At 37.9% G+C, this 25,625-nt stretch overlaps 1 protein-coding gene across 1 annotated transcript in view; it reads right to left on the bottom strand.

Moving 5' to 3' along the window:
- The window catches only part of LOC145981200 (putative fatty acyl-CoA reductase CG5065), a 37,982-nt gene extending 12,679 nt beyond the window's left edge, over positions 1-25,303 (bottom strand). The window contains exons 1-5 of the mRNA XM_083114324.1: positions 25,106-25,303; positions 13,498-13,746; positions 11,845-11,990; positions 6,164-6,273; positions 1,548-1,740 (exon numbers count right to left, since the gene is read on the bottom strand). Of these exons, the coding sequence (XP_082970450.1) occupies positions 1,548-1,740; positions 6,164-6,273; positions 11,845-11,990; positions 13,498-13,746; positions 25,106-25,231 (824 nt within the window). The 5' untranslated portion in view covers positions 25,232-25,303. The remainder of the gene's footprint in view (positions 1-1,547; positions 1,741-6,163; positions 6,274-11,844; positions 11,991-13,497; positions 13,747-25,105) is intronic.
- Positions 25,304-25,625: the final 322 nt, after the last annotated feature.

Genomic DNA, 25,625 nt, shown 5'->3' with positions numbered 1-25,625 from the left:
TGTTACGTCAGTGTGTTGCCAGGACAGTACCTATCAAAACGCCGTGGATATGCAACCGAGTGCGAGTGATCGTGATATTGGGTTTGTGTGGGAAACATGTTGACCCTTAAACCAAATAAGGAGCATGTGCTGCTTTTCTTGTTCAATCAAAAGAAAAACGTGAGTGAAAGCCATCGTATCCTTGTGGAAACGAAAGATGACAATGTCCTAACGCAAGACGCTTGTGCGCGTTGGTTTCGAAGATTCAAAAGTGGTGATTTCGACTTGAAAGACAAAGATCGCCCAGGCTAGCCAAAAAAATTCCAACACGCTGAATTGCAATCACTGTTGGACGAAGACGATACGCAAATGCAACAACTGGCAGAGAAGCTAAATGTGGTCGCCAAACCATATCTGATCATCTTCATGCGATGGAAAAGATCCAGAAGGCAGGAAAATGGGTCCCACATCATCTGAACGACAGACAAATGGAAAAGCGAAAAACGGTGTGTGAGGTGTTGCTTTCTCAGCAGGAAGGAAAGTCTTTCTTACATCAGATAGTGACTGGGGATGAAAAATGGATCTACTTCAAGAACCCAAAATGCAAAAAGTCATGGGTTGACCCAGGACAATCTTCAACATCGACCGCAAAACCAAATCGCTTAGGAAGGAAGACAATGCTGTGCATTTGGTGGGATCAGAAGGGTGTGGTGTACCATGTGCTTCTGAAACTAGGTGAAACAGTGAATGCCGTTTGCTACCGTCAACAACTCATCAATTTGACCCATGCATTGATCGGAAAGCACCCAGATTGGGCGACAAGACACGGAAAAGTGATTTTGCAGCACGACAACGCCTCATCACACACAGCGAAAGGCATCAGAGACACCATTTCTGCACTTGGTTGGGAATTCTTGCCCCACCCGCCATACTCACCAGTCATAGACCCTTCGGACTACCACTTGTTTTCATCGATGTCTCACTCATTTTCCCAGCAACACTTCAACAATTACGAAGATGTCGAACAATGGTTTGCTAACTGGATCACCTCAAAATGTGAACGATTTTTCTGGAAGGGCATCCACAATTTGACGGGCAGATGGGCACATTGTAAAGCTAGCGATGGCGCATACTTTGAATAGAGCATTTGTTACCTTTCTCCCCAGATACACTTCGTTTTCTTTCGGATCAATTAAGCATTATTAACAGGCACACCTGGTAAAAAAACAACGTTTTTTTTTCATGTATTAAAATAGTTGTGATATGGTAGTAGGTGATAAAGGTGTCATTAGCTTGCAATGATATTATGGCAATATTGACAAAGGCTCGAAAATTTTCAGCACTTCACTATCCAAAAGCTATTTGGATGTGTAGCAAAACAATGCTAAAACTTCAATTACTTATTACCTACGTGAAATATTGTGTTTCCACGTTTGACAATTGGATAGATGCTGTACACTTAGCAAATGAAGGCAGTGCACTTTCGAAATCAATCAGAAATAATGAAATTTCACATAGGTAATACTTAAACTGTGTTTACTGCATCCATCATGAATTCAATTACTTACCTATCAACATGTACTTTCCAGCTCACAGCAATCAAACAATTTATTGTCATATCTACAGGCACCAAGTCAGCTTTTAAAGTATTATCACCAATAACTGTATACATGAACCCCATACAGCATCCCATGATCAGTCCTGTTGGTCCAGAGAGATTGTCGATCCATCCTTTGACTGGTTCATGGTGCGATGCTACAACTGAAATTGAAAATGTGAATTGCAAATCTTGGCTGATATAATAGTAGGTACCTACACTGCAAAGTATGATTAAAAATGTAATTAGAGATACTGACAGACTTTTCTAGTGTGTAATGAGCTGGGGTTAGGATATGTATTACCTAAAAATCAACAAAATATGCTCTTATGACCCAAAATTTTACATATATATGCACTATAATTTGAAAAATATGCCCTTATAACTGGACTGTTTCAAACATCAATATCTATAAGACATAAGCGAGTTACTAAAGATATATCCGCGAAACTTGCTTGTAAATGTTCTATTAATTTCGGTGGCCTCTGCCACCATCCACTTGGGAACTTGATGCTTTACTGTTAGGTTGACATCCGGTTCCTGTTGTTGTTTCCTCGACTACCGCTAGGGGTGCTGGTGTAGCCATTTTGTCTGATGGTTTGAGCTGTTGTAATAGCGGGAGCCAAGCATGATGAGCCTGATCACTGTCGATGTTCAGCTCGTGCGGAAAGTGCATAATGGCATGCGTCTCTTTGATTTTGGTGTCGATTAGGGTGTGCGATGTGTGCCTAACTGAAACTTTTGGGATCCTGTGTTTATTGAACTTGAGGTGCCTTGCTAGTCCGGTAGTGGGTTGGGATTTTTTTTTGCACCGCTAAGTGCTGTTGTATATGCTTACGTCTTGTATTATCAACTGCCATGTTTATTCCCCTCAACATGAATGCTGAGATATTTTCATATACGTACTAATTTTTGGTTCACTTTGAGGGCCCTGAGTTGCAATGCACTCAGTGTGGATTGTACTGCACTTACATCTCTCTCAAGCAGGGGCACGCATCCCCCCACAGGGCAATGACACGTCCCCCCGAAATCACATCAAGTCTTTCCCCCAAATCATGAAATTCGTTCCCTCAAACCATGTTATAGTCCCCATAGAGTAATATTTAATTAAGACTGTGTGTCTACTGTAAGTAACTTTTTCCTTAGTTTTACTGAACACTATACTTGATATGCCCCTCCTTCCTAGGCAGAGGTGCCAATCACCACAAGACCGTGGATGCATTACCCCCCCAATAGTTCATCATAATCCCCTGAAAATAGTTTGGAATTTGATGATGTTTATTTGAAAAAATACCATGTTAAACTGAAAAACTAAATATGCTGACCAAGGCAGTAATTTATTTTATTAAAAACATAAACTAACGTAACGTTTCAACCTTCTAGCAAAGTACTTGTACTTGATACAGAGTCTGAAGAAGACCTTGCTAGAAGGTTGAAACGTTACGTTAGTTTATGTTTTTAATAAAATAAATTACTGCCTTGGTCAGCATATTTTAGTTTTTCCTTTTGAGAGTTTGTGTTAGCGGGATATGTTTCCTGTCCTCTTTGCCTGAGCATTTTGTTTACTGTCCTTGGATACAATGTTGCTGTACATGCTTTATGGTCTGATGCCAACTATTGTGCTGCCCTATCATTGTATTGCTTTGTTCTGAAGACCAAGGTTGTTCTTACACAGGTCTTCAGGATACATTTTCGGTGTCTACAATCTGTTACCATAGTCGTAACCCAAACTATTCACATTGTATCTAAAGATATCTGTTTGGCGTTATGTGGAGATAGGTAATTTACTCTGATAAGCTTACTTTTCATTTTTCCATGCAAATTTTTTTCTCGCTATCGATTTCGCTACCCGTCTGGTAGCTTTGTCAGGCATGTACTGTCTTGCTGTGGGCTACGTGGTTCTTCTTTTCACTCGTGGTGGCACTAGTTGATGCGGTCCTTTCAGTTTCTGCCGTTCTGGTGTGGGCGCAAAGTTTCCTTCTTTTGGCCGCCTGCAGCAAGACAGTACATGCCTGACGAAGCCACCAAACAGGTGGCGAAATCAATTGCGAGAAAAAAAATTGCTTGGAAAAATGGAAAGTAAGCTTATCAAAGTAAAGAACTATTCCCATTTAACCACCTCCATTTGGAAGTCTTTCTATTGCTCTGTGCTGAAACGAGACATCCAGACATCTTTTTTTGTGCCATAGCTTACCGAGCATTAAAAGATAAACATTGAACCAACCACCACTGGTACATACATGAAATGTACTGTCCATTTTCCAATAACTGAGAAGACAGTTGTCATGTGAGGTATTAGGGTAAATCAAAAACTAAAGGCAATTTTGAGTTCTCTCAGGAATAAGCGAAGACTGGGCGTGTCTGACGTCACCATGTGTATACTTGGAGTGACGTGGAAGTAGGAGTATCCATCACTATCCCCATTCAGTCGAGTGTCGCGGAGCAAAAAGGTCACATGCATGGACGCACCACTCCACAAATGCACCATCAAGGAACAGCGTGCCGTATTGCGCTTTCTGTGGTCGGAGGGAGTCAAACCGGCCGACATCCACCTTCAAGCAGTATGGAGCAAGCACCATGACTTAACAAAAGGTGTACGAGTGGGTGGACCGCTTTAAAGCGGGACTCACAAGTGGAACGGACGAAAGTCGAAGTGGACGCCCAGAAGAAAACGTCCAACGGGTGGATATCATTATCGGGGACGATCGAAAAATCACAATAGCACAAGTGGCGGAACTCTTCAACGTAAGTTTCAGATCAGCATATGCAATAGTGAATTAGTGTACCAAAAAGTTTGTTCGTGGTCGTCTGTTTCAGGTCAGATGACGAGGTGCAGCAGGCGGTGCTGACGTGGCTTCATGAGCAAACAAAAACCTTCTTTGTGGATGGGATACAGAAGCTGATTGCACAATACCAAAAGTGCATTGCCGTGCAGGGGACATATGTGGAAAAGTGACATGTGTAGTTCTTCTTCTTGTGTGGAAATAAAGATCTTATGTGAAAATTGCCTTTACTTTTTGATTTACCTAGTACATAACATGATATCCACTTTAGACTGGCAGTGTATCAACCTCTTGTTCCATTTCACAATTGTATACCATTTTTTGCTATTTCCCCATGCAGGACGGACATGTGTATGTTTGTTGCCTTACTATGTGCTGCTTTAACTTTATGTACCAGTTATATTTCAAATCATATAAGGATTATTGCTGGGCACTAAGTGATGCATACAGGGAAATATAAAAGTTACACAAAATAACTCATTAAAATACAAGAATGTTGCAGATATTCTAATACTTAAAATACCAGGTGATCCGTTTGGGTAAGGATAAAATAAAATGGATGTGAAATTTTTTTGGTCAAATGTAATTACCTGAAATATTGTAAAAAAAAAAGACTGAAAGGTGGGAGTTTTTATTTTAATACACTACTAACAGTTTGGTACAGTTTTCAGTTTTCTACATGGCCTCCATTGCGAATTCTGCATAACTCATAACGGTGATTGAATTCATTCCACGTCTGGTGTGATTCTGTCAAAAGCCTGTGTGATTCAGTACTGCCACAATATGAGGACACAATTTCCCTTTCCAAGGGGCAAAATTTCCCTTTTTGGACCATTTTTTCCCTTCACCTAAGCAAATTATATAATAATAATAATTAGTAGTAGTAGCAGCATTATTAGTGGTGGCGGTGGAAGCAGTAGTAGTACATAGTTAAGTATTCCGTTGAATTCGTTATTCGTTTGAATAAAATATACTTTAAAAATATTGCACATTTCAGTTTCATCACTTCCTGACCAGATGTCCCAGGTTTGAATCCTGGTCAGGAATCCATTTAATAGTTAATCCTCATTGTTACTATTTATCCAAAGATGCATAAAAGCAACATACAATAAACGTAAAAGAGCAGAAACAAGTAGGAATAGCAGAATAATAAAAAAAGCAAAAATGTTGATATGAAATTCGAAATTAACATAAAGTAATAATTTAGTCAGATGACCTTAAAATTTCCCTGCAATTGTGGTATTTTTCATCAGAATTCCCTTTACCCTTTTGGCTAAAATTTTGGTCCGAATTTCCCTGCAAAAGGGAAATTTCCCTTCATGTGGCAACACTGGTGTGATTTTGAGTTTCAAATAACGAATCCGTTCAAACTTCATTGTTGCCAACACACTACAGCAAAACTCCAATGTTTCATGCACGAAAACACCAACACGAAAATTTTCCTACTATCACATTTACATTTCTATTAATGTTTTATTTTATCCATACCCAAATTGATTAATATTCTTGGAAAGTAATTTAATTCAACAATGTTTATCAGCATCTTTACAGTAAAATTATGGCATTCATGAACCAATTGCAGAGTAAACTGGTTCCTTTCTTGAATTTTTTGTTTATATATGGCACTTTCAGTATGGTCAATATAAATGCTAGACAACTAATACTTATTATGTCTGCACTAAAAAGGCAGCAATTATATAGAATACATAGATATAGCAGTATATGCTGTGCCTTGTGAAAATCATTTCAAAGGCTCGTTCGAGATTTACTTTACTTCAAGGAACAAGATGCAATATCAACTCACCAAGTGATGGCCTGAAGATTGCCACAGGCAGGACATTGCAATGTTCTGCGACCAAGTGTTCTGCGAAAGCCTTTGCATAAAGATATGCATTCTGTTTTCCTTGCAGCAAGCTGAAATTTATGCAAAAATTAATTGCATCTATCCTTAAGCAGATTCAGTTCAGTAAATTACGGAATATTGACAGATGAACTTTGTACAGGAAAACGGATAGATTAGAAAGTGGCCCAAAACAAATCCACTCCTAACTTTTCCATCTAACTCCCCTAGGCAACAACCTGCCACTTCAAAGTGGATTTGTTAGCAAAATTTTTAGAAAATAATTTGTGCACATTTTGTTTCCTGCATTTCTTGCAAAGATGTTAGACTGAAAAAAATTAGAGAGGTAGGTGATATATATTGTTATGTGTAATGGATTTTTTTTTAGAATTGTTGGTTGGTTGGTTGATTTGTTGTTTTAAGTCCACTTTATGCACAGAAAGGCTAATTGGGACTGGACCTACAGTTTAAAGTGGGATCCGAACCACTTGTGCCTCCACCGGGTATCGAACCCGGGACCCCTTGATTACAAGGCGACGACGCTACCACTGCGCCATCGGGGAGGCCCTTTTAGAATTGTGATATGCTGAGAAATGTACACTTATCACTTATATTAAAATGCCTTCAATTTGTCCTTAACACATTCCAAATTGTGATTAGAATTATCACTTCATTGTGATATTTTTTTAAAGAAAAGTTATAATATTTTAAACAGCATTTGCACATGGGCATCTACAGGTTTTTTCCAACGAAGGGGGTAGAGAACACACAAGATGTTTTTACCCATAAAATATGGTTTCCGTTTGAAGTTGTTATGTTTCTGCAATAGTTTTTATCATTCTTGTTTGTACTTATAACAACCAGTGCCGTAGCATGGACATTTCGGGTGGGAACGCCAAGTCCGAAGGAAGAGTCGGCCCTTTCTTGCTTAATAATTTATTTATGGTATTAGTCGCCACAGGTATTATTTGCCTGAAGTAAGCTGGGTTTTCAATAAAACATCATCATTGCATGTTTTAGCTATTGTCGTTTTCACATCGTGAAGGCACAATGGCTCTTATGGAGAAACCGCGCGGTGTTGCCATTTAAGGTGCGCTAGCTCTTATCGCCGGCCGGGATTACCGCTCTTGCTTCCTTTCACAATAAACATGTTGTATGTATTGTATATTGTTACAGTTGTTGTTACATTTGTTATAGTTGTTAATTTTCCATGATTATTATTATTGTTATTATGAACCGAAGTTGACAAAGTATGGGGAGAGACTTATGAAATGCAAGCATAATTAATCTATTTCATAAAGTAACATTCATTTATCTAATGTGTTAATACAGTAATACAGGTTTTAACGCAAATGTTATATAATAAGTGTTACCTTAATCGGACAGTTGTTCAACGCCCTCCATCGGCGAGTCTTCGGACTCTTCACTGCTGCCGTCATCAGAACTTGTCTCGTCACTGCTGGAAGAACTGTTCTTTAACCTAACGATTAGAGGTTGAATGTCATCCTGCAGTTGATCCGCTTTCCACATATTATTTTCAACCCCTTCGACGTGCCGACAGTAATTACACCATTGCTCCTGGCTGACCGATTCAAATGCGCTGTCTATCAAACGTTCCATTTCCTTCACCTTAAAACTAATGTTATGTCGTCCAACATGTCCTTTTATCTGACTCCATACCATTTCAATTGGATTAATTTCACAATGGTATGGAGGCAACCTACAAACAACTGCCCCATGCTCTTCTGCAATCGAGTCCACAATATTAATATTGAATCTCTCTCGCACAGAATTTACAATACTCAGTAATTCTCTTTTAAGAGAATCGTCAGAATAGGGTACATTTTTTGACGTTAGCCATGACTTAATATCTTCCTTACGGTTTTTTGAGGTGGGAATACTTTTTTTTTTTCCTACAGTGATAGGATGCATTGTCCATAACAATTACTGTTCCTGGTTCAATGTTAGGTAATAGTTGATCTTTGAACCACTGTTCAAAAATAACACTGTCCATTTCGTCATGGTAGTCGGCAGAATTAATTTTTTTTGCTAAAAATACTTGTTTCGCTCCCTGTACAAACCCCATCTTACCACCGGCATGCAACAAAACAAACCGTGGTCCCCGAGCGGTAGGGCCCTTCAGACCTGTAGACAACCCGGCCAGAAAAGCATCCTTGGGTGTTGCTATTGTTTTGTCCTTCCAAACTTTAGACAAAGTATGCCCTACATTTACCCAACTTTCATCTAAGTAAACAATGTTCCGTCCCTCATTCCTAAATTCTCATTTTTCGTAAATATGAATGTCGCCAAAGTATAATATCGTTTCTTTCAATCAATAAAGCCTTATTTCCTCGCTTTTCGAATTCAAACCCCATTTCTTGCAGCAAACGGTAGAAAGTCGAATATGTAAAATTTGGCAAATCTTTATCGTCGTTAACTTCCTTCATCACAGACTGAATTGTTGCGGGAACATTTCTAAACAGAAATGCATGAAATTAGCACTACGAATGAAATCATTATATTTCACTTCCCTGCTCGATTTGTATTTTAGTCCAGTTACTCTTTCTTTCCGGGCTGTAACGATTGAGCGTTTCTTACTTTCATTTCTTAATCTAAAGAATGTACGTCTACTGACACAAGCCACCTCACAAAGTTCACTAACAATGAACGATTGACTACGTCCAGGATTCTTTTCCTTTAAATATTCGAACATTCTTAAAATAGTTTTTCTCTCCGCACTTCTAATTCTCTCACCCTTTTTCCTGCGATCCATTGTGATGACTGAAGACTTACAGATTAGGACGCTATTAATCACTTCATGAACCACTTGTAAAAATCACCGAAATGTCGACATACAGCACTTCACCAGACCAGCAAGAGTGGTAAAACGTCACTGAACTGTTGAGCACGTACGAACTCATAACACCTGAGTATGACTAGACTCACGCCAGCGCGTCGCCTTACTTCGCGCCGACTTGAAAACAAACTGCATTTACAGGAAGTAATGCCTCTGGGGACCTTTGAGTGAAGACAAAAAATAATTTCATTATTATCTTTACAACTTTGTCGCTGAGAGTTTTTACGTAGACTTATAAAACGAAATTTGGTCAGAGACGACATTTTCCACTGCGCCAATAAAAAATCCGCACATTTTATTCGACAATTTATTTTTATAAGGACATATTTTTAAAAATATTGCCAAATTTTCAGCAGCACAATCACCAGTGACAACTGCATAGTAGTGTCGATTTTTTTTGTAACAAATCTTTCGATTTTACGGCATGATTTAACGTTTTGAATAGAAAAGATGTTCAAAATTTGGTTTCAATGAAAACTTGCATTTTAATTATTTTAAAATAATATGAAATAAAGTTAATAATTTTCATCTTCGCCATTATGTTCTACATAAAATTTTCTACTTTACTGTAATTTTTTTTTGTACTTCACGTAAATTTCAAAATCGACATATTTGGCAATAGCGCGCTTTATTTTCCCATAAGAAAAGCATTGTCCATAAGAGCCCATTGTGCCTTCACGATGTGAAAACCACTATAGAAAATTAGATGCCTCACTATGCCACAAATGTTTTGAACTCTGGTGTTCTATACCTTTTTTTATATCTTTCTGCATGACGCAAGTCATTAAAAACCTACCTGAATCACAAGCGCCTCTGCACAACAGTAGACGTCATTGTTGTGGGCGATCCAACTACTGATTGATTTGGTTTATTTTATTTCGCTTTTCTACCACTTTTGGTTAATTGCGAATATGAATATGAGTGATGATATTGATGAAGGGACACTGACAAAGAACATCCGTGCTCACGCCGGGATTCGAACCAGGGACCTCTGTCGTCTCGGCGCACTGTGAAAAGCAGAGTGGATGATCCAAATATCGTACACTCTACTGACGTAACAGTGCCGATTAGTAATTCAGACCACTGTTTATTTCATCTTGAGAATGCTGATAAACATTTTAAAATAATTTTCTCCAGAGACCATTCGATGTTAAGAGTTTTCAAATGAATGCTAAACATTTCCATTCACACAATATTAAGTAGTTAGATAATAACGGAAAAATACAATAAAAAAATAATAGTTTTGCGGGTTAAGTGGTAGAGCAGCCACAGGCTGAATTTCTATCACGAGGACTTCACCAACTTATTTGACAAAAACTGTGTTGATCTTTTAGTTTCTAATACACATCGCTGTTCGTGCGATAAATTATACAATACAGTGGCCATTAAGAAGCCGTATATTTGAGATTGGTAAAGTTACGTCAGTCAATATTGCGTATTGTAGCATCACATAGCACGAGTTGCATGAGCGCTAAGAGCGAAGAACCGGGTAGGAATTCTACCGCTGTCGTCTGCTTCAGAAGGCAGGAAGGGTCACATGAACCAATCACGGTAGACCTCTCGTACGCTGGCGTAAGAGAGCCCATTTACGCGCGTGCTGTAGAAATGGAAGCTTTCCCTCCATAAAGGCAGCAAGGAATATAGGAGTCCTGTACGCCGAACCTGCTCGGCGTCCGGCCGGGAAAGGCATTGAAAAGAGATGCTAGAACGAGTGTTGAGAGTGGAGCGTTGCAAGCGGATCACGAAAAATAGCTATTATAATGCCATGAAGGTCAAACATATATGAAATTAGTCACGTTTTACTTTATAATCACAGCATTTAAGCATTTTTGAAATTTTAAATCTGGGAACGCCGGGCGTACGGGCGTACTATAACGCTACGCCACTGATAACAACACAAATTTGTGTAGAACTTTCAGCGAAAAATGCAGGATCGACCAGGACTCGAACCTGGGTCTCTGGCATTCCGTGCCATTGGCTCTACCACTGAGCTACCGAGCTGGCCTGGTTTCGCCTGATTTTTTGCTTCCGCTGTTTTACCTGTGTGGAATTGTCTCCAGCTAGGTAGCTCAGTGGTAAAGTAATGGCAAGGAATTCCAGAGACCCAGGTTCTAGTCCTGATCGAGCTTGCATTTCTTGTTGAAAGTTCTACGTAGTACATCTCCTGTGTGTGCCAAATTTAACAAATTATTGTGTTTGAAATGAAAGTGTGAAATGTTGGAACTTTACTGCAAAAACAACTTAGAAAGGGTTCCTCTATACTTAAACAAATATAAAATTAATAGAAATAACCACAATCTACAAAATTCCCCATTATATCACCACACTCACCATGCATGTTGTTAATCAGATTTAGCTAAAATGCCCTTTTGTCATGACAGTTGCCTCAAGACAAAGCATGCTCGTTTCTTCCTTGAGGCTCTGAGCATGCAAGCTAATCAGCATGAGGCACAGGTACCATCATAATTTTGTCCGCAGTTATAATGTATAATTTTAAAGCTGACATTCATTATCCAGGATGGCAAACATCCCCCCTTGACCCCATGCTTTTTGGGGAGAATAAGGTAATGTAACCTTTTGCCACCTTCGTCTTTCAGTTAAGGATGCATTATGGGAATTTCAGTATGTGTTCTAATGATTGTGTAATGGAATTATTTTTTTCATGGTGCTTTGTATCATGAATATTATAATGTAACAGATTTATCAATTTTCAATACTATGAAAATATTCAGCAACTACCTACATCTCAATACTTACGTAAACTATGATAGAGAAAGTTTATACTTACAAAGGTGTCATGGTTTTTACACATTCATCACTTAAGAAATCCAAACAACGCTTGACATTGTCATATGAATGGCTCATAGGATAATGCCTCTCCTCCACAACAATATTTTCACAGTTTGAATAGGCAGTGGAAACATAGACAAAAGCCTGTAAAACCATGAATATTGATTATTAATGAGAAAATGTTTACATTAGTTAAATATAAAATTCTGTCAAAATCTTAAAGCTATGCTGAACCTTTGGTCGACACCAGAGAAACCTTTTTTAGAAAATTCCTCTTGTTTTGAAAAACCACTACGATTTCCAAATTCTGAAAAATTCCCAGAATTCCTTCTAGAGCATTCACGTGAATCCTTATGTGGTTTGCTTCCACTGGTGTCTAGATATTTGCAATATTTTTGTGCCTATGTAACACTATTTCCCATCATAGATATTGGCTTGCGCAGGTCAAAGGTTCAGTGGGACCTAAATTAATATGTTAAGGGGGAGAGGGACAATTTCCCCTAGGTCTTTCTCGTTGCGGCAGCTGCCGATCACTGTTGCCAACTTCGCTCTTTTGGAACCAGATCTGGCTCTTCTGTGCACTCGTTTGGCTGTGAACTATGCCACCCGTAGGCGGTGAAAATTAAGAATAAATTGCCATCACTTTAAAGCTAAGGGTAATAGCAGCGCCCCCACCCCTCTGACACCTAAAATTACCTTAGGAGGCACTTTATGCAGCCTTCGTTAATCTAGCTCCTTGAAAATCATCTTTAGCTCTCTTAATGGTGAAATTTAGCTCTTTTATTCACATCAGGTTTGGCAACACTGCCAGGATGGCTGTATGAGGCAAGGAGAAATGCATTAGAGTTACGGGACCATTTTTATTCGTTCTCTTGGGAATATCAAACATTCAATGACGTAGAAAAGTACATGGACAGAAAAAGGACACGTTGAACTATGTCATAGTAGTAGCAAAAGTCAACACTTTCATTTGATTAGCCGTAACTTGAAGTTGAAGCTGATTTCCCATAAGGAATACATGGGATTCTGTAAATACTTATTAATCATCGTGTCTAGCTTACTAATCAACTTGAAGAACATTTTCCACTTGCAACATGGAGAGAAATTCATACTCTCTTGCATAATAAACCCTTTTTTAAATAGCAGTGCCCAATCCGACAATATTGAAATAAATGCACAACTGGTACTTAATTGTCTCTCTTCGCCTTAATAAAATGACTTGGCCTTCTTAGTGGTTCCTTATATGAGGTGTTGCAAGAGCCCAATATACTTTTCTATTCTCCCCATGCGTGCTACGTGGCCTGTCCACCAAAGTCTTCTTGAATTATTTTTTCTAAAAATATCAAGGTATGGATATAAATTATACAGTTCAGCATCACGTGACCTTCTCCAGTCACCTATTGTTTCATCTCTTTTTAGGGCCAAATTTTTTTAAAGATTTTATGTTTAAAAAATCTTAATTTATGTTCCACTTCTAGTGTTTCCCAACCAAATAAGGCTAGCGGCAAAATGACTGTTTTGTATGTTTTCATCATTAGATTATGTGATATTAGAAGGTTGGGTAAAAGTTTATGAATAGAACAGCAATATGCATTACCTGAATTAAAGCTGCTTTTATTATTTTTATGGTTATGATCTAATGTTAACCTACCTCTAGATTATTTATGCTTTTGCTAAGGTCCAGTAGTTCCTTAGTCCCGGTTACAATTTGTCTGAAGGCAGTTCTTAAGTCTTGATTTAATCTGATGGAAGCAGCATTGTGGAAAACTACAGACACACTCTCTCTCAATGCTTTGCGATCATTTTCACTCAGTCCAAGGCCAGCTTCAGTCATGTCACCTTTGATAGGCACTATCTTGCTCAGTGCATTCTCGCTTGCTTCCTTCAGGGTCTGAAACAACTGGGAGAAAAAAGTAAAAATAACACAATTTTTCACTCTTGAAAGCTGGGATGTCCACAGGGGGAATTTTGGCACAGACTGCACCATCGAGATTTGGGGAGTGGGTATTTTGTACCTTAAAGTAATATAAAGTTCAACCATTGCTGCTGTATAAATACCAATTTGTAGACTTTTAATTTTTTATTTATAATCTCGCCCTGAGCTTAGGAATTTCTAGCTAGGGTTCTGTAATGTCTCGTGAAACAATAATTGAATCGGTCACACAGCTGGAGCATGTTAATTGGCTTGCCTTTGACCAAATTGAATTTTATATCTTAAGTTGTATAACAATTTGTGTTGAATACTCAAATTTTAGGTTTTATAAATCTTTTTCTCCACTCACAATGTGCTAACCTTCCGTTATTTCGAAAATTGAACAATTAAAAAATATGGACAGTTTAACATGTTATAACTCCATTAAGCCTTGTTTCCATGATTATGAAAAACTAAATATGCTGACCAAGGCAGTAATTTATTTTATTAAAAACATAAACTAACGTAACGTTTCAACCTTCTAGCAAGGTCTTCTTCAGACTCTGTATCAAGTACAAGTACTTTTGTACTTGATACAGAGTCTGAAGAAGACCTTGCTAGAAGGTTGAAACGTTACGTTAGTTTATGTTTTTAATAAAATAAATTACTGCCTTGGTCAGCATATTTAGTTTTTCAGTTTAACATGGTATTTTTTCAAATAAACATCATCAAATTCCAAACTATTTTCAGGGGATTATGATGAACTATTGGGGGGGGGGGTAATGCATCCACGGTCTTGTGCTGATTGGCACCTCTGCCTAGGAAGGAGGGGCATATCAAGTATAGTGTTCAGTAAAACTAAGGAAAAAGTTACTTACAGTAGACACACAGTCTTAATTAAATATTACTCTATGGGGACTATAACATGGTTTGAGGGAACGAATTTCATGATTTGGGGGAAAGACTTGATGTGATTTCGGGGGGACGTGTCATTGCCCTGTGTGGGGATGCGTGCCCCTGCTTGAGAGAGATGTAAGTGCAGTACAATCCACATTGAGTGTATTAAAGAAATATAGCCATGAAATAAACAAAAGTTCTAGTTTAAAATATGACTGTGTACATGGACCATTTGCAAGACTGATGCGGCCTCCCCCATGGTGCAGTGGTAGCGTCGTTGCCTTGTAATCAAGGTGTCTCGGGTTCGATACCCGGTGGAGGCACAAGTGGTTCGGATCCCACTTTAAACTGTAGGTCCAGTCCCGATTAGCCATACTGTGCATAAAGTGCATAAAACACCAACTCAACAACAACAACAACAACAAGACTGATGCAATAAGACATTTCAAAAACTTATATTAGCAGTAAACTTCAGCCTATACCACTTTCCTTTCAGTATATGCAATTTCAGCTAAAAGGCTATGAAAATTGTGAGTACTACATACAAAAATTGTAACTTGTGAAAGTACCTAATCTTCCACTGCTCAAATTTCCACATATATTGCAACATTGGAAACAGGCAGGGGGAGTCAAAATGCAAACTCTATTTTAAAAAAATCCCAAGAATCAGTTCTTATATTTTCTCTATTAATCTGTGAATTATCAATATCTCAGTGAAGCATCAGCATTTGATGCATAATTACAGGTGCTCCTGAAAAAGATAATTGTCTGTTTACTTAACAGAAATAAGACTTCTGAAGTTTTTCTGGCAACTATTGTTTGATTTGAAAATATTATTAAGACTTTCAACTCGCAGTTATTCTCATAAAATGTTATAAATTGTGAATGTATTTCCACAAATCAACTATTTTTTTTTAAAAAAAAAAGTAAATATATGAAGCAAAAATTATAATTTCACATTTCATGTACTTGTGCATGCAGTTTCAAATGCTTATAATTAGGGAGCGAAAGTTGATGACCTAAAAAATATAGGTATATGACCTATAGAATGTCCTAAAAAATGACACCATTTGCACATTTCCAATGGAAACAACCTAATAATTTTAAAACAATTTAATAAGAAAGTCGTATACACTGAATGGATTGGTGTAAAATGCATTAATTTCCCGCATCTTTGCCTGGTGATGTAGTGTGGTGTGTCCAGAAAAATTTCCCCGCGGGTTTCACCGTCTGGCCAGGGTAATTCCAGCCCCTTCTTATCTGATCTTAAATCTGAGTTTGCCCCAGACGGGCACCTGGTGGTTTCCCCCGACACAACAAAGACTGTCACCAGTTCAGCATTGCAATCCTGCGAGATAAATTTAGGCCTATGTTCACCTTGGTGAAAAGACTCAAGAATATTACCAAAATGAAAGAAGTGACAAAATATGACGAAACAATATACCAAATATTGCGAAAAATGCCGAAAATCCGGGAAAATAACTTAAAACCTGATAATTGTCGAAATATGAACTTTAAAATTACCTTTTTTTGGTTTTCTAGACGAATTGTAATATTGCGTATATTTAATGGGCATCGTGTCCGGGATGTCAGAAAAAAGATGTCATTTCATCAACTTCCGCTCCCTACACATACAAGAAAGGCATGTTAGCAAACAATTAACTACAAATTGTTCGGTCTTAATACGTAGCAATACCATTCTTCAAATGGCAGAACATGACTTAGTAAATTGCTCAACATGCAAACTGATATGTAGCAAAATCTCATTTTTAAACCATAAATTAATGATTATATTGACTTTTGTAAATTAAACAGATGGGTATAACTTAAGTAGGGGAGCATTTCTGACTTCAGAAAAACCGGATGTGGTGCAACCGTTCCTGAGATATATCAAATCAAAATCTGGTGGATCGAGTAGTAAAGTCTCCGTATTTATCATGTAATAATAATAAAACATTTTAAATGAAATTGGTTCGTTTTTATTAGTTATTATTATAAAATAATTATAACGGTGGTAATAATAATAAAATTGGTTATTATTTCTACTAATCACTTTTTCTCATTGGCCTGACGGTTCGTTGCTTGCTATAGGTCTTTTCAGTTCTTACGGCGGGCGCTCCACAAGCTGGCAAGTGAAGTGGGGAGCGGGGAAGAGGCCAATCCAGCGCGATAAGAAACGCAGCAGCCTGTATAACGAGGTGCAAGTAGTACTTATTCCCGCCACGTCGTAGCTCTCGGCACCACCGCTGTTGTCTTGTTGGTCTGCGGCGAATTCCCCGCTCACCACTTCCCTTTGCCAGCATGAAGAGCGCCCGCCGTAAGAACTGAAAAGACCTATAGTTCATGTAAGTATGGATCTCCGTCATCGCACGCTAGAGCAACCTTGCGTTCTGACGTCACCGCGGAATGCTTTCATTGTTACGCTAAATGCCTAAGTTGTTAGGTTAGGCTTGTTGGGTTTAGTTCTCTTAACATGCTACTTCCATTTGGTGCAAAGGTACATAAACCTTAATCTTAAAGCTAGTTTATCTACAGGGTAGGGTTCTTTGTAGACAACGAAACCAGACAGGATGCCTTCCAATGGAGACGTTTAAACGAATATATTATTTAAACACAGGATACATGGAGTAAGAATATTTACATGATAAGCTACTTTCTTCTATAATTTTCTCGTTTACAGTCAATTTTCATCTCAATATGCTTTTTATTATTTATTTTCTCTATTTGAATATTCTTCTATCTGGACTTCCTTCTCAATGGATGGTCTGGATCGGGACTTCCTTCTCAATATGGAGGATCTGGACTTCCCTCTTAATGGACGTTCTGGATCTGGACTTCCTTTTTGTCTTCTTTGTAAACTTCCCTCTGGATTTATGTTTTGACGATTTAACGAATTCCTTTATCCTTTTCCAACTTTTTCCTTTAAGCTTTGGGAATAATACTAATATCCTCCCTTGCGGCTGCGATTGGAACGCGCCAACACTAACTGGGTACAACAGAGTGTATACTTGGTGCAAACGACTGACACGCGCATTCAAGTAGGTGCTACGGTTAAAACGCGCAACCAAAAAGTGCTGTGGGGCGTCGATTGGAACGCGCACGCCACTGATGTAAAGAAAATGTCCGCTATGAGAATGATAAATCAATCAAACAGATGCAAGATCTGTTCAAAGACACGAACTTGTATCAGTGCATGGACTTCCTTAATTTTCATATTAACTTACATATGATCACTGATTTGATTTATAAAATATATATATTAATTTATTTATTTCATATTTATTCTTTGTCTTCTTATGATATATTCTATTGTTTTTCATCTTTCCAATTTGCTTTGTTCTTATTTATAAAGATATTCACATATATTATGCCAATTCTTAATCTTGCATGCCTGGTGCTGCCATCTCTATTCCTCTTTAGCAAACTATTTACATTACTTGGTCCTATTGGGTACGTAACACAATATTCCCCCCGTTGGTCATAAAAAAAATTGTCGTAATATATATAAAGATATACAGATACAATTTTTTTTTCAAATTATATATGTACAAGTCTATTATTTCTTCTTGACGCTTTCTTTCTTCTCTTTTGTACAATTATATCTTCTAATGTTGTCTAAATTCTCTCTTCTTTCTACATCTGTTTTTATGTGCTTTAGAAGAACTGTATTTCTAAAAGTACTTATCACATCATATGGGCCTTCATATATGAAAAATAGCTTTTTGATAGCTTTCTCTGAAGTTTTGCTCACCGGATGTGTTTTACAAAACACCAAATCTCCTTTCTTGATATATATTTTCTTAACCTTCTTCTCGTCCTTTGTCTTTCTTCTATTTCTCTTTTTATACAGCTCTGATATCACTTTATTCATTTCGCTCTTTTGCTCCATCATATCTGGCCACTCCAATTCTTCAAACACATATGGTTCCTCCGTGTATCCCAGAAATAATTCAGCAGGGCTTCTTCCTGTTTCTTCTGACAATGCGTTATTTAACAATTTAGTTATTTTATTAACAACAGTTGACCATCGTGTATGGTTATCGTGGCAGTATGTTCTTAACAGTCTGACTATTTCTACATTGTATCGTTCTATGGGATTCGAGCTGGGGTGGTATCGCGTTACATTTATTACTTTGACTCCTTTGAATTGCATATAGTCCATGAAATACTCCGATACAAAATGTGTACCATTATCTGTTAACACCTTTCTAGGAATTCCATAGTGTTTAGTGAAACCGCCTTCGAAACATTTAACTATCTCTTTTGATGTTGCTTTTCTTATGTTGTAACACATTACAAATTTACTACTTATGTCCACGCATGTAAGGATGTATTGGAATCCTTTTGATCTCGGCAATGGTCCAATTAAGTCTATGGATATTAAATCCAATGGCCTTCGAGCTATAACGTGTAGATCTTCCTTTTTAAATTTCCATTTAGATGGCTTAGTCTGTATGCACACAACGCAGTTTCTAACATGGTCCACAACATCCTTTTTCAGAGTCTTCCAAAAATAAAAACGACGTGCCATCCTCAAAGTTTTGTCTGTCACAAAATGTCCTGACTCTTCATGTACTGTTGTTAAGATCTTATAGATCATTGTTTTGGGTACACATAACCTTACTTGGTGTGGATTTTCAACGTTCACTTTAAAAATCATACCTTCTATAATTCTGTAATTCCCTTTGATTCTGGCTTTTCTCATCTTCCTTTCTCCAACAATGGTTTCTCCTTCCAATATTTTAAATATAGTACTAAGTTCTTCATCTTCTTTCATCTCTTTTATTCATTCTTCTTTTACTATATTCTTAATTTCTTCCTCCACAATCGCATTTATGGACAATTTGATTATCTCTTCTGGTTCTTGTTGGGATCTTATTGGAGCTCTGCTTAATGCATCGGCAATTTGATTATCCCTGCCCTTTATATCAATCACTTCAAAGCTATATTCTTGTATTAACAGGGCCCATCTGGTAAGTCTCGAATTCCACTGCTTTGCCGAATTTAACCAGACCAAGCTTTTGTGATCGCTGAAAGCCTTAAATCTCCTTCCTTTGAGGTATGGTGAAAACTTTTGTATTCCGAATAGGATGGCTAGGCATTCGAGTTCACTTATAGTGTAGGATTTCTCAAAAGTCTTAAGAGAACGGCTGGCACACTGGATGACTTGGTCTTCTCCATTCCCGTCCTTCTGGAATAGATACGCCCCTAGTCCTATATTAGATGCCTCGGTTCCCAAGCAAAATGTTTTCTCGAAATTCGGTTGGCTTATGGCAGGCGATAATATGAGATCGATCTTCAGTGCACTGAAAGCTTTATCTTCTTCTTCTCCCCAATTCCACTTGTTAGTTTTCTTTAATAGCTCATACAATTTTGCCTTTTGTGCAAAATCTCTAATGAACTTGCTTCTCCAATTACACATTCCAAGAAATCTCTGTAATTGTTTCTTTGTAATTGGCTTAGGGAAAAGTCTTATCGCTTCATCCTTATCTGTACATAGCTTAATTTCTCCACCGGATATAACATGGCCTAAAAATTTAACTTCCTTTCTGACAAAAGAACATTTCTCCAGTTTGACGGTTAATCCTGCTTTTCCTAATTTGCTCAATACCCAATCTATTCTTCTTATATGTGAATCCCAGTCTTTACTGTGAATGCACATGTCATCTACATATATGGCTAACCAATGCTTAGTTTCTATCCCAAATATCTTGTTCAACGCAGTCATAAATGCCGATACAGATTAATTTAAACCATATGGCAATCTTATGAATTGAAACAATCTTGAGCCATATCTGAATGCTGTATACTTTCTTGACTTCTTCTCGATCTCAACTTGAAAGTATCCCAGGGTCAAATCAAAAGAAGTAAAGTATCTGCTTCCTGCAAATGAGTGTAGCATCTCATCTATTCTATCCACCTGGTTTCTTGGAAGTAATACGTGTTTGTTTAGTTCTATCAGATCTAAGACTGGTCTAACTCCTCCATTGGGTTTGTCAACTATATGCATAGGGCTTACATGTATGCTATTTGAATCTTCTATAATTTCCCATCTTAACCATTTCTGAAGTTCTTCTTCTACAGCTTTTCTTTTCGCAAAAGGTATCGGATACTGTTTAGATACTATAGGTCTTTCTGTATCTACTTCTATTTCGTAGGAATACCCTCTGGTGAGTCCTGGCTTTTGGCTAAACAAATTCCTATGCTCTAACAAAACTTCTTGTAATTCCTTCCTCTCTTTGATATCTTTGCACTCATCCACAGATGCAGTGTATTCATCATTTTCTTTATTCATTTCACTTTCAATTTCTTCACATATATCATTTGGTACTGCCTTCATCTGCCCGTACATTAAATTGAGGTTGCCAATGCATTCTTTTCTCTCCATTTCGTTGTTTACAGTTTCCATAGGAACATCTAGTCTTTCTTCTTCCACTGACTCTAGATTCAATCTTCTATCTTTGATATAAATATGACCATCATATTTTTTCAAAAATGGTATTCCTAATATCATATCACTTCTTAGACCTTTTACTACGAGGAATCTGACAGGAAATTTTAACCCTTGAAGGTTCATCATTACGCCGACGGTTCCCTGTATTTTATATTCTTATTTCCCTGCTGCCATGACCAATCTTATTTTATCCCTTTCTGATGCATCTAGACGAGCTTGTGGATATTTTCCTTTTATCCTTTTCCAACAATCATAACTCATTACTTCATTACCCTACCACAATCTATTAGGCACTTTACTTCTTATTCTATAATTTTTGCCTTTACATAAAAAGTTCTCCCTGGCTTCAGGTCATTGAAATTCGGCTCTTCTATTAAATATAACTCAAGACTTTCTCTTTCACTATGTACATTTCTATTTACAATTTCTCCCTGACTTACATTTTTCTCTGTTTTTGCTCTCACACCTGGGAGATGCTGCAAGAGCCTTACATGTTTGACCATCTATTCTCTTCTGCATTCCTTGGATCTTCATCTGCTCTAATTCCCTCTTGGAATCTTCTTGCGTCATTACAATAATTTCTGGCTAATTCTATGGCTTCGTCTCTTTCTACATCCGGAAGTGCATTTCTTCTTTCCATTTCTTCATTGGGCACACTTACTCGGAATTCTCTTTCGTTCTGTTCATATATGTTCCTCCACCGCTGATTTCCTCGTCTTCCGTATCTTCGGAAATTATTTCGGCCTCTCAAGTTTCTCCAATTTCCTCGATATCTATCATCGTTTCTCTCTCTTTCTTCCACAGAGTCAATGTTTCTTTCATATCTTCCATTGTTTCTTCCTACGTCTCTTCTTTCTGCACTTGGTGAAGAGTGTGACTTCATCAATTTCATCTTCGCGGTTAGCCAAAAGTGACAAAAACGAAGTAAAATAAACCAAATCGATCGACATTTTTGTTAGACTGTAGGGAGCGAATTTACAATACCGGACCTCTCCCCGTTTTTTGTAATATTTCGCATACTCACTAATTGAGGCCTCCTAATCACGAATTTGAAGTTAAAATTTGGGGGTCACGTGTAGAAATTGCAAAATAAGCTAAATTGAGTGGTCCGCGATTGGAACAGAAACACTGGATTTCTCCACAAAACAATGGTTATTTCAATATTTTACGTTTTAGAACGAAATTTTAACTATGTTTGCCTAACCTAACCTAACCTTACCGTGAATGGTTTGTGGTGCTATGCGTGAATGTAAAAAAATGTCAGTTTCGTAGCACTTGAGCGACAAATTTTAACTATGCAATCGTGATCAAGTGTCCTAAATTATTGACTATGCGTAATATGAACGAATGCCCCGTATTATTAATATGTACCCAACTAAAAGTTACTAAAAAAACTTAGGAAAGAAAGAACTTTATTTCCTACCTTCAAAGTCGCCATCTTCCTCACCCCACGCAGATTGCTGAACAAGTGAACGCTACGTTGAACAAACATGGTTTCCATGCTTGTATACGAAGAACGATCGCGATAATTGAAAAGCTTATTTTACAACTTCTACATGTCAATTAACAATTTCAACACGTCACGCCCACATGTTAACCTCAGATAATTCATCAGGAATATGTATTTCGTGAATATAAGAACTAGGATAGAAATTACGGAAGGATCCGGTATTGTAAATTGTTAACGACTGTAGGAGTGCTAAGTTCGGTGGGGCTATCATTCACGCGTGTCAGTATTTGAATGTGCATACACAACGTTTTTACGATTTGATTTAATTCGTTATTTACTGTTGCTGTTCTGCCACTTTTGGTAATCGCAACGATAAGGATGAGTGATGAAATTCATGAAGGGCCACTCACAAAGCACATTAATGTCCAGGCCTGGATTTGAACTCGCAATCCCGGAGGGTGCTAAGTGGAGGTGGGTTCAGTTTTTTACGAGAAAAAAAACAACTACAACACTGCTCGGAAACAGGATTTTTCTCATTTTGTATTACGTAAACATCGAATTCTATCGATAAAAAAATCGACGTAATTCTCCAGGATGGTCAAGGGCTCAAAATCTACAAGTTCCTTCCATCTTAAAGTTTCTATGAACAAGGTAATTATCATAAAAATTCAATCAACTTTTAGAAACTCGTGGAATTTCAAATGTGGAAGTAGCTCCGTGACAAGCGAGGTTTTTGGTGATCTGTAATCCAAGCGTGCGAAGACTAAATTATTTGCGGGTATCTTAAAGCAAGTTTCAATTTCCTATCTGGACAATATTAGCCTAATTGTAAATTCATTCATTCACAGAAAACATTAGGTATAAATAGAGATGAAATGTTAACATTGTAGTTCTTTGTGTAATCGTTATCACATTAGGGCAGGTTTCCTTATAATTGTGACGGTATTTATGTTAGCTTCGTCAAATTGACCATGCGTAAATACAAATAGGTATCCCCCACCCTTTCTTACCACATAATGCGCTTGGCACCCTCAGTGCCTTCAATTGGCCTTGAACTGTGGAGGGATTGATACTGTCTGGGTTGAATTGCTGTCCGCTTGACAAATTATTTGATATTATGCGTAGTCGTTCTGACGAAGCATTAGCTTTAACGTAAGCAAATTTGCGACATATATTTTTTTGTTTCGACAAGGAAAACTCAATTGTGTTATGTAAAACTAAACTAAAAATGTGTTTTTGCTGCTTTAGACAACTCATGGCACAGCATCCATCCATCAAACATCCAAATAACCAGTGGCGTCGCGTGCGGTTCGCATACGAGTGTTCACAATAATGTTTTTGTACTGAATGCAGATTTACTCCTCTCCTTTGTAACTTCATATTCAATTGAAAAAGCGAGAATAACAGTTCAATTTATTTTGAACAATTTTTCCCCCCAAATCACGCTATATTTGAAGTATGCAAGAAGGACCTAGGGGAAATTGTCCCTCTCCCCCTTAAAATTCACCAGGTTTAGCGAATTATCGTTAAAGTTTGTAACTATATAGCACATACCTTTTCAAGTCCCCTAGACATGCTTTGTATATGGTGCACTCTGGTGCCGAATGTAAGAAGTATTTCCGCTTGCATCAGTATTCGCACAGCGAAGTGAACATTGTCTGGGTATAGTGGCCAACAGCCCCTTAGCTGTCAGCTCTATGCAACACGCACAGCAATTGTGTTGTGTTCAACGCCCTCCTTGGAACACCGTAGGAGTCAGTGTTACAAACTATCTGAAAAAGTTATCAGATGTGAAAGAAGTCGTGTCAGAGTAAATTGTGTGTGTGTGTATACTCGTACATCAAACAGTATCTTTTCGAATTAATATACGTATATGTGTGTGTGCATTTAATATGTACGTAATTTAAGACATGTACATGAGTGTTCACGTGCTCATGCGAACATTATCAGCCGACGCGCCTGCAAATAACCTGTGATAATCATGAAAGGAAAAGAGGATAACAAAAATGTATTGCAGTCATTGTTCCAATATAGATCTTGCTCAAGATAGGGACAGATGGAAGGCCTGTGTTGCTGCAGCCATGAACCTTCGGGTTTAAGAAGGCTAGAGAGTTAGTTAGTTAGTTAGTCATTGTTCCAAAGCAATATGTGAAGAATACCAAACAAATTGCTATTTTATATGTAACGTTAAATCATGTAAAAAGTTTTTTGCTTATTACTAATACTTTCAGAAACAAATTATGTTATTAGCCAATTTTAATTTCCAATAAAACTCTTCCTATAAAACAAAAGAGTAAGGTCCTCAAAATGACTACGCCTTAGCTTCAGCGCTCCTGATTTTCCACGTTAGCTCTCTACTGTTAAATAATGAAAGTTAACAATTGAAAATCAATATTGGTACGGAATAACCAAGTCTTAACAAATGCAATACCCCTCGTACAAAAATTTCTGGTGACGTCCATGACCCATCCGGTACAACACTCCCCTCGAACAAATCCAGTTGTGGAAGGGTGGCAAATTCTACAAAGCGACAGTTGCATGCTTACCTCGTGGCTCGTCATCTCTTCCAGACGCTCTTCTATTGTCTTCCCTCTCTTGGGTCTCACCATGATGTACATGCGTTCGATCCCAGGGCAAGACCTCAGCAGCTTCTCCACGAGGACCTTCCCCATGAAACCCGTGGCTCCTGTGATCAGGATGCTGCGGCCCTCGTAGAATCTCGAGATGGAGCTCACTTCTCCGTCCATTTCTTTCAGAACGACAGATGCTTTTCTGTAAAAAGCAGGAACATGACAGCGATATCTGTATACGTACATGTAAAGTTCCCGGTGCATATAGCACCGTGCCATAAAGGCACATTTAGGGGATGTGGGGGTAGTGCCATTTTCGAGATGATGTGATCAGCATCACAATCCGGCCGCCTTTACCCCCCAGGGTTGCCCCCCCATTAATTTGAGGCTGGGTGAGCCGCGGGGACTAGGCCTTAAAATTCCCACCTTAGAACACCCCCAAAATATAAATCACTGATTTAAACCACTTTAAAGAAATAAATTATAGAATAATGTA

The sequence above is a fragment of the Lepisma saccharinum genome, chromosome 29, assembly GCF_977018435.1.
Source record: "Lepisma saccharinum chromosome 29, izLepSacc3.1, whole genome shotgun sequence".
Taxonomy (NCBI): Eukaryota; Metazoa; Arthropoda; class Insecta; order Zygentoma; family Lepismatidae; genus Lepisma; species Lepisma saccharinum.
Note: the sequence above shows the minus strand (reverse complement) of the source record. Positions and strands in the feature narration are given on the sequence as shown.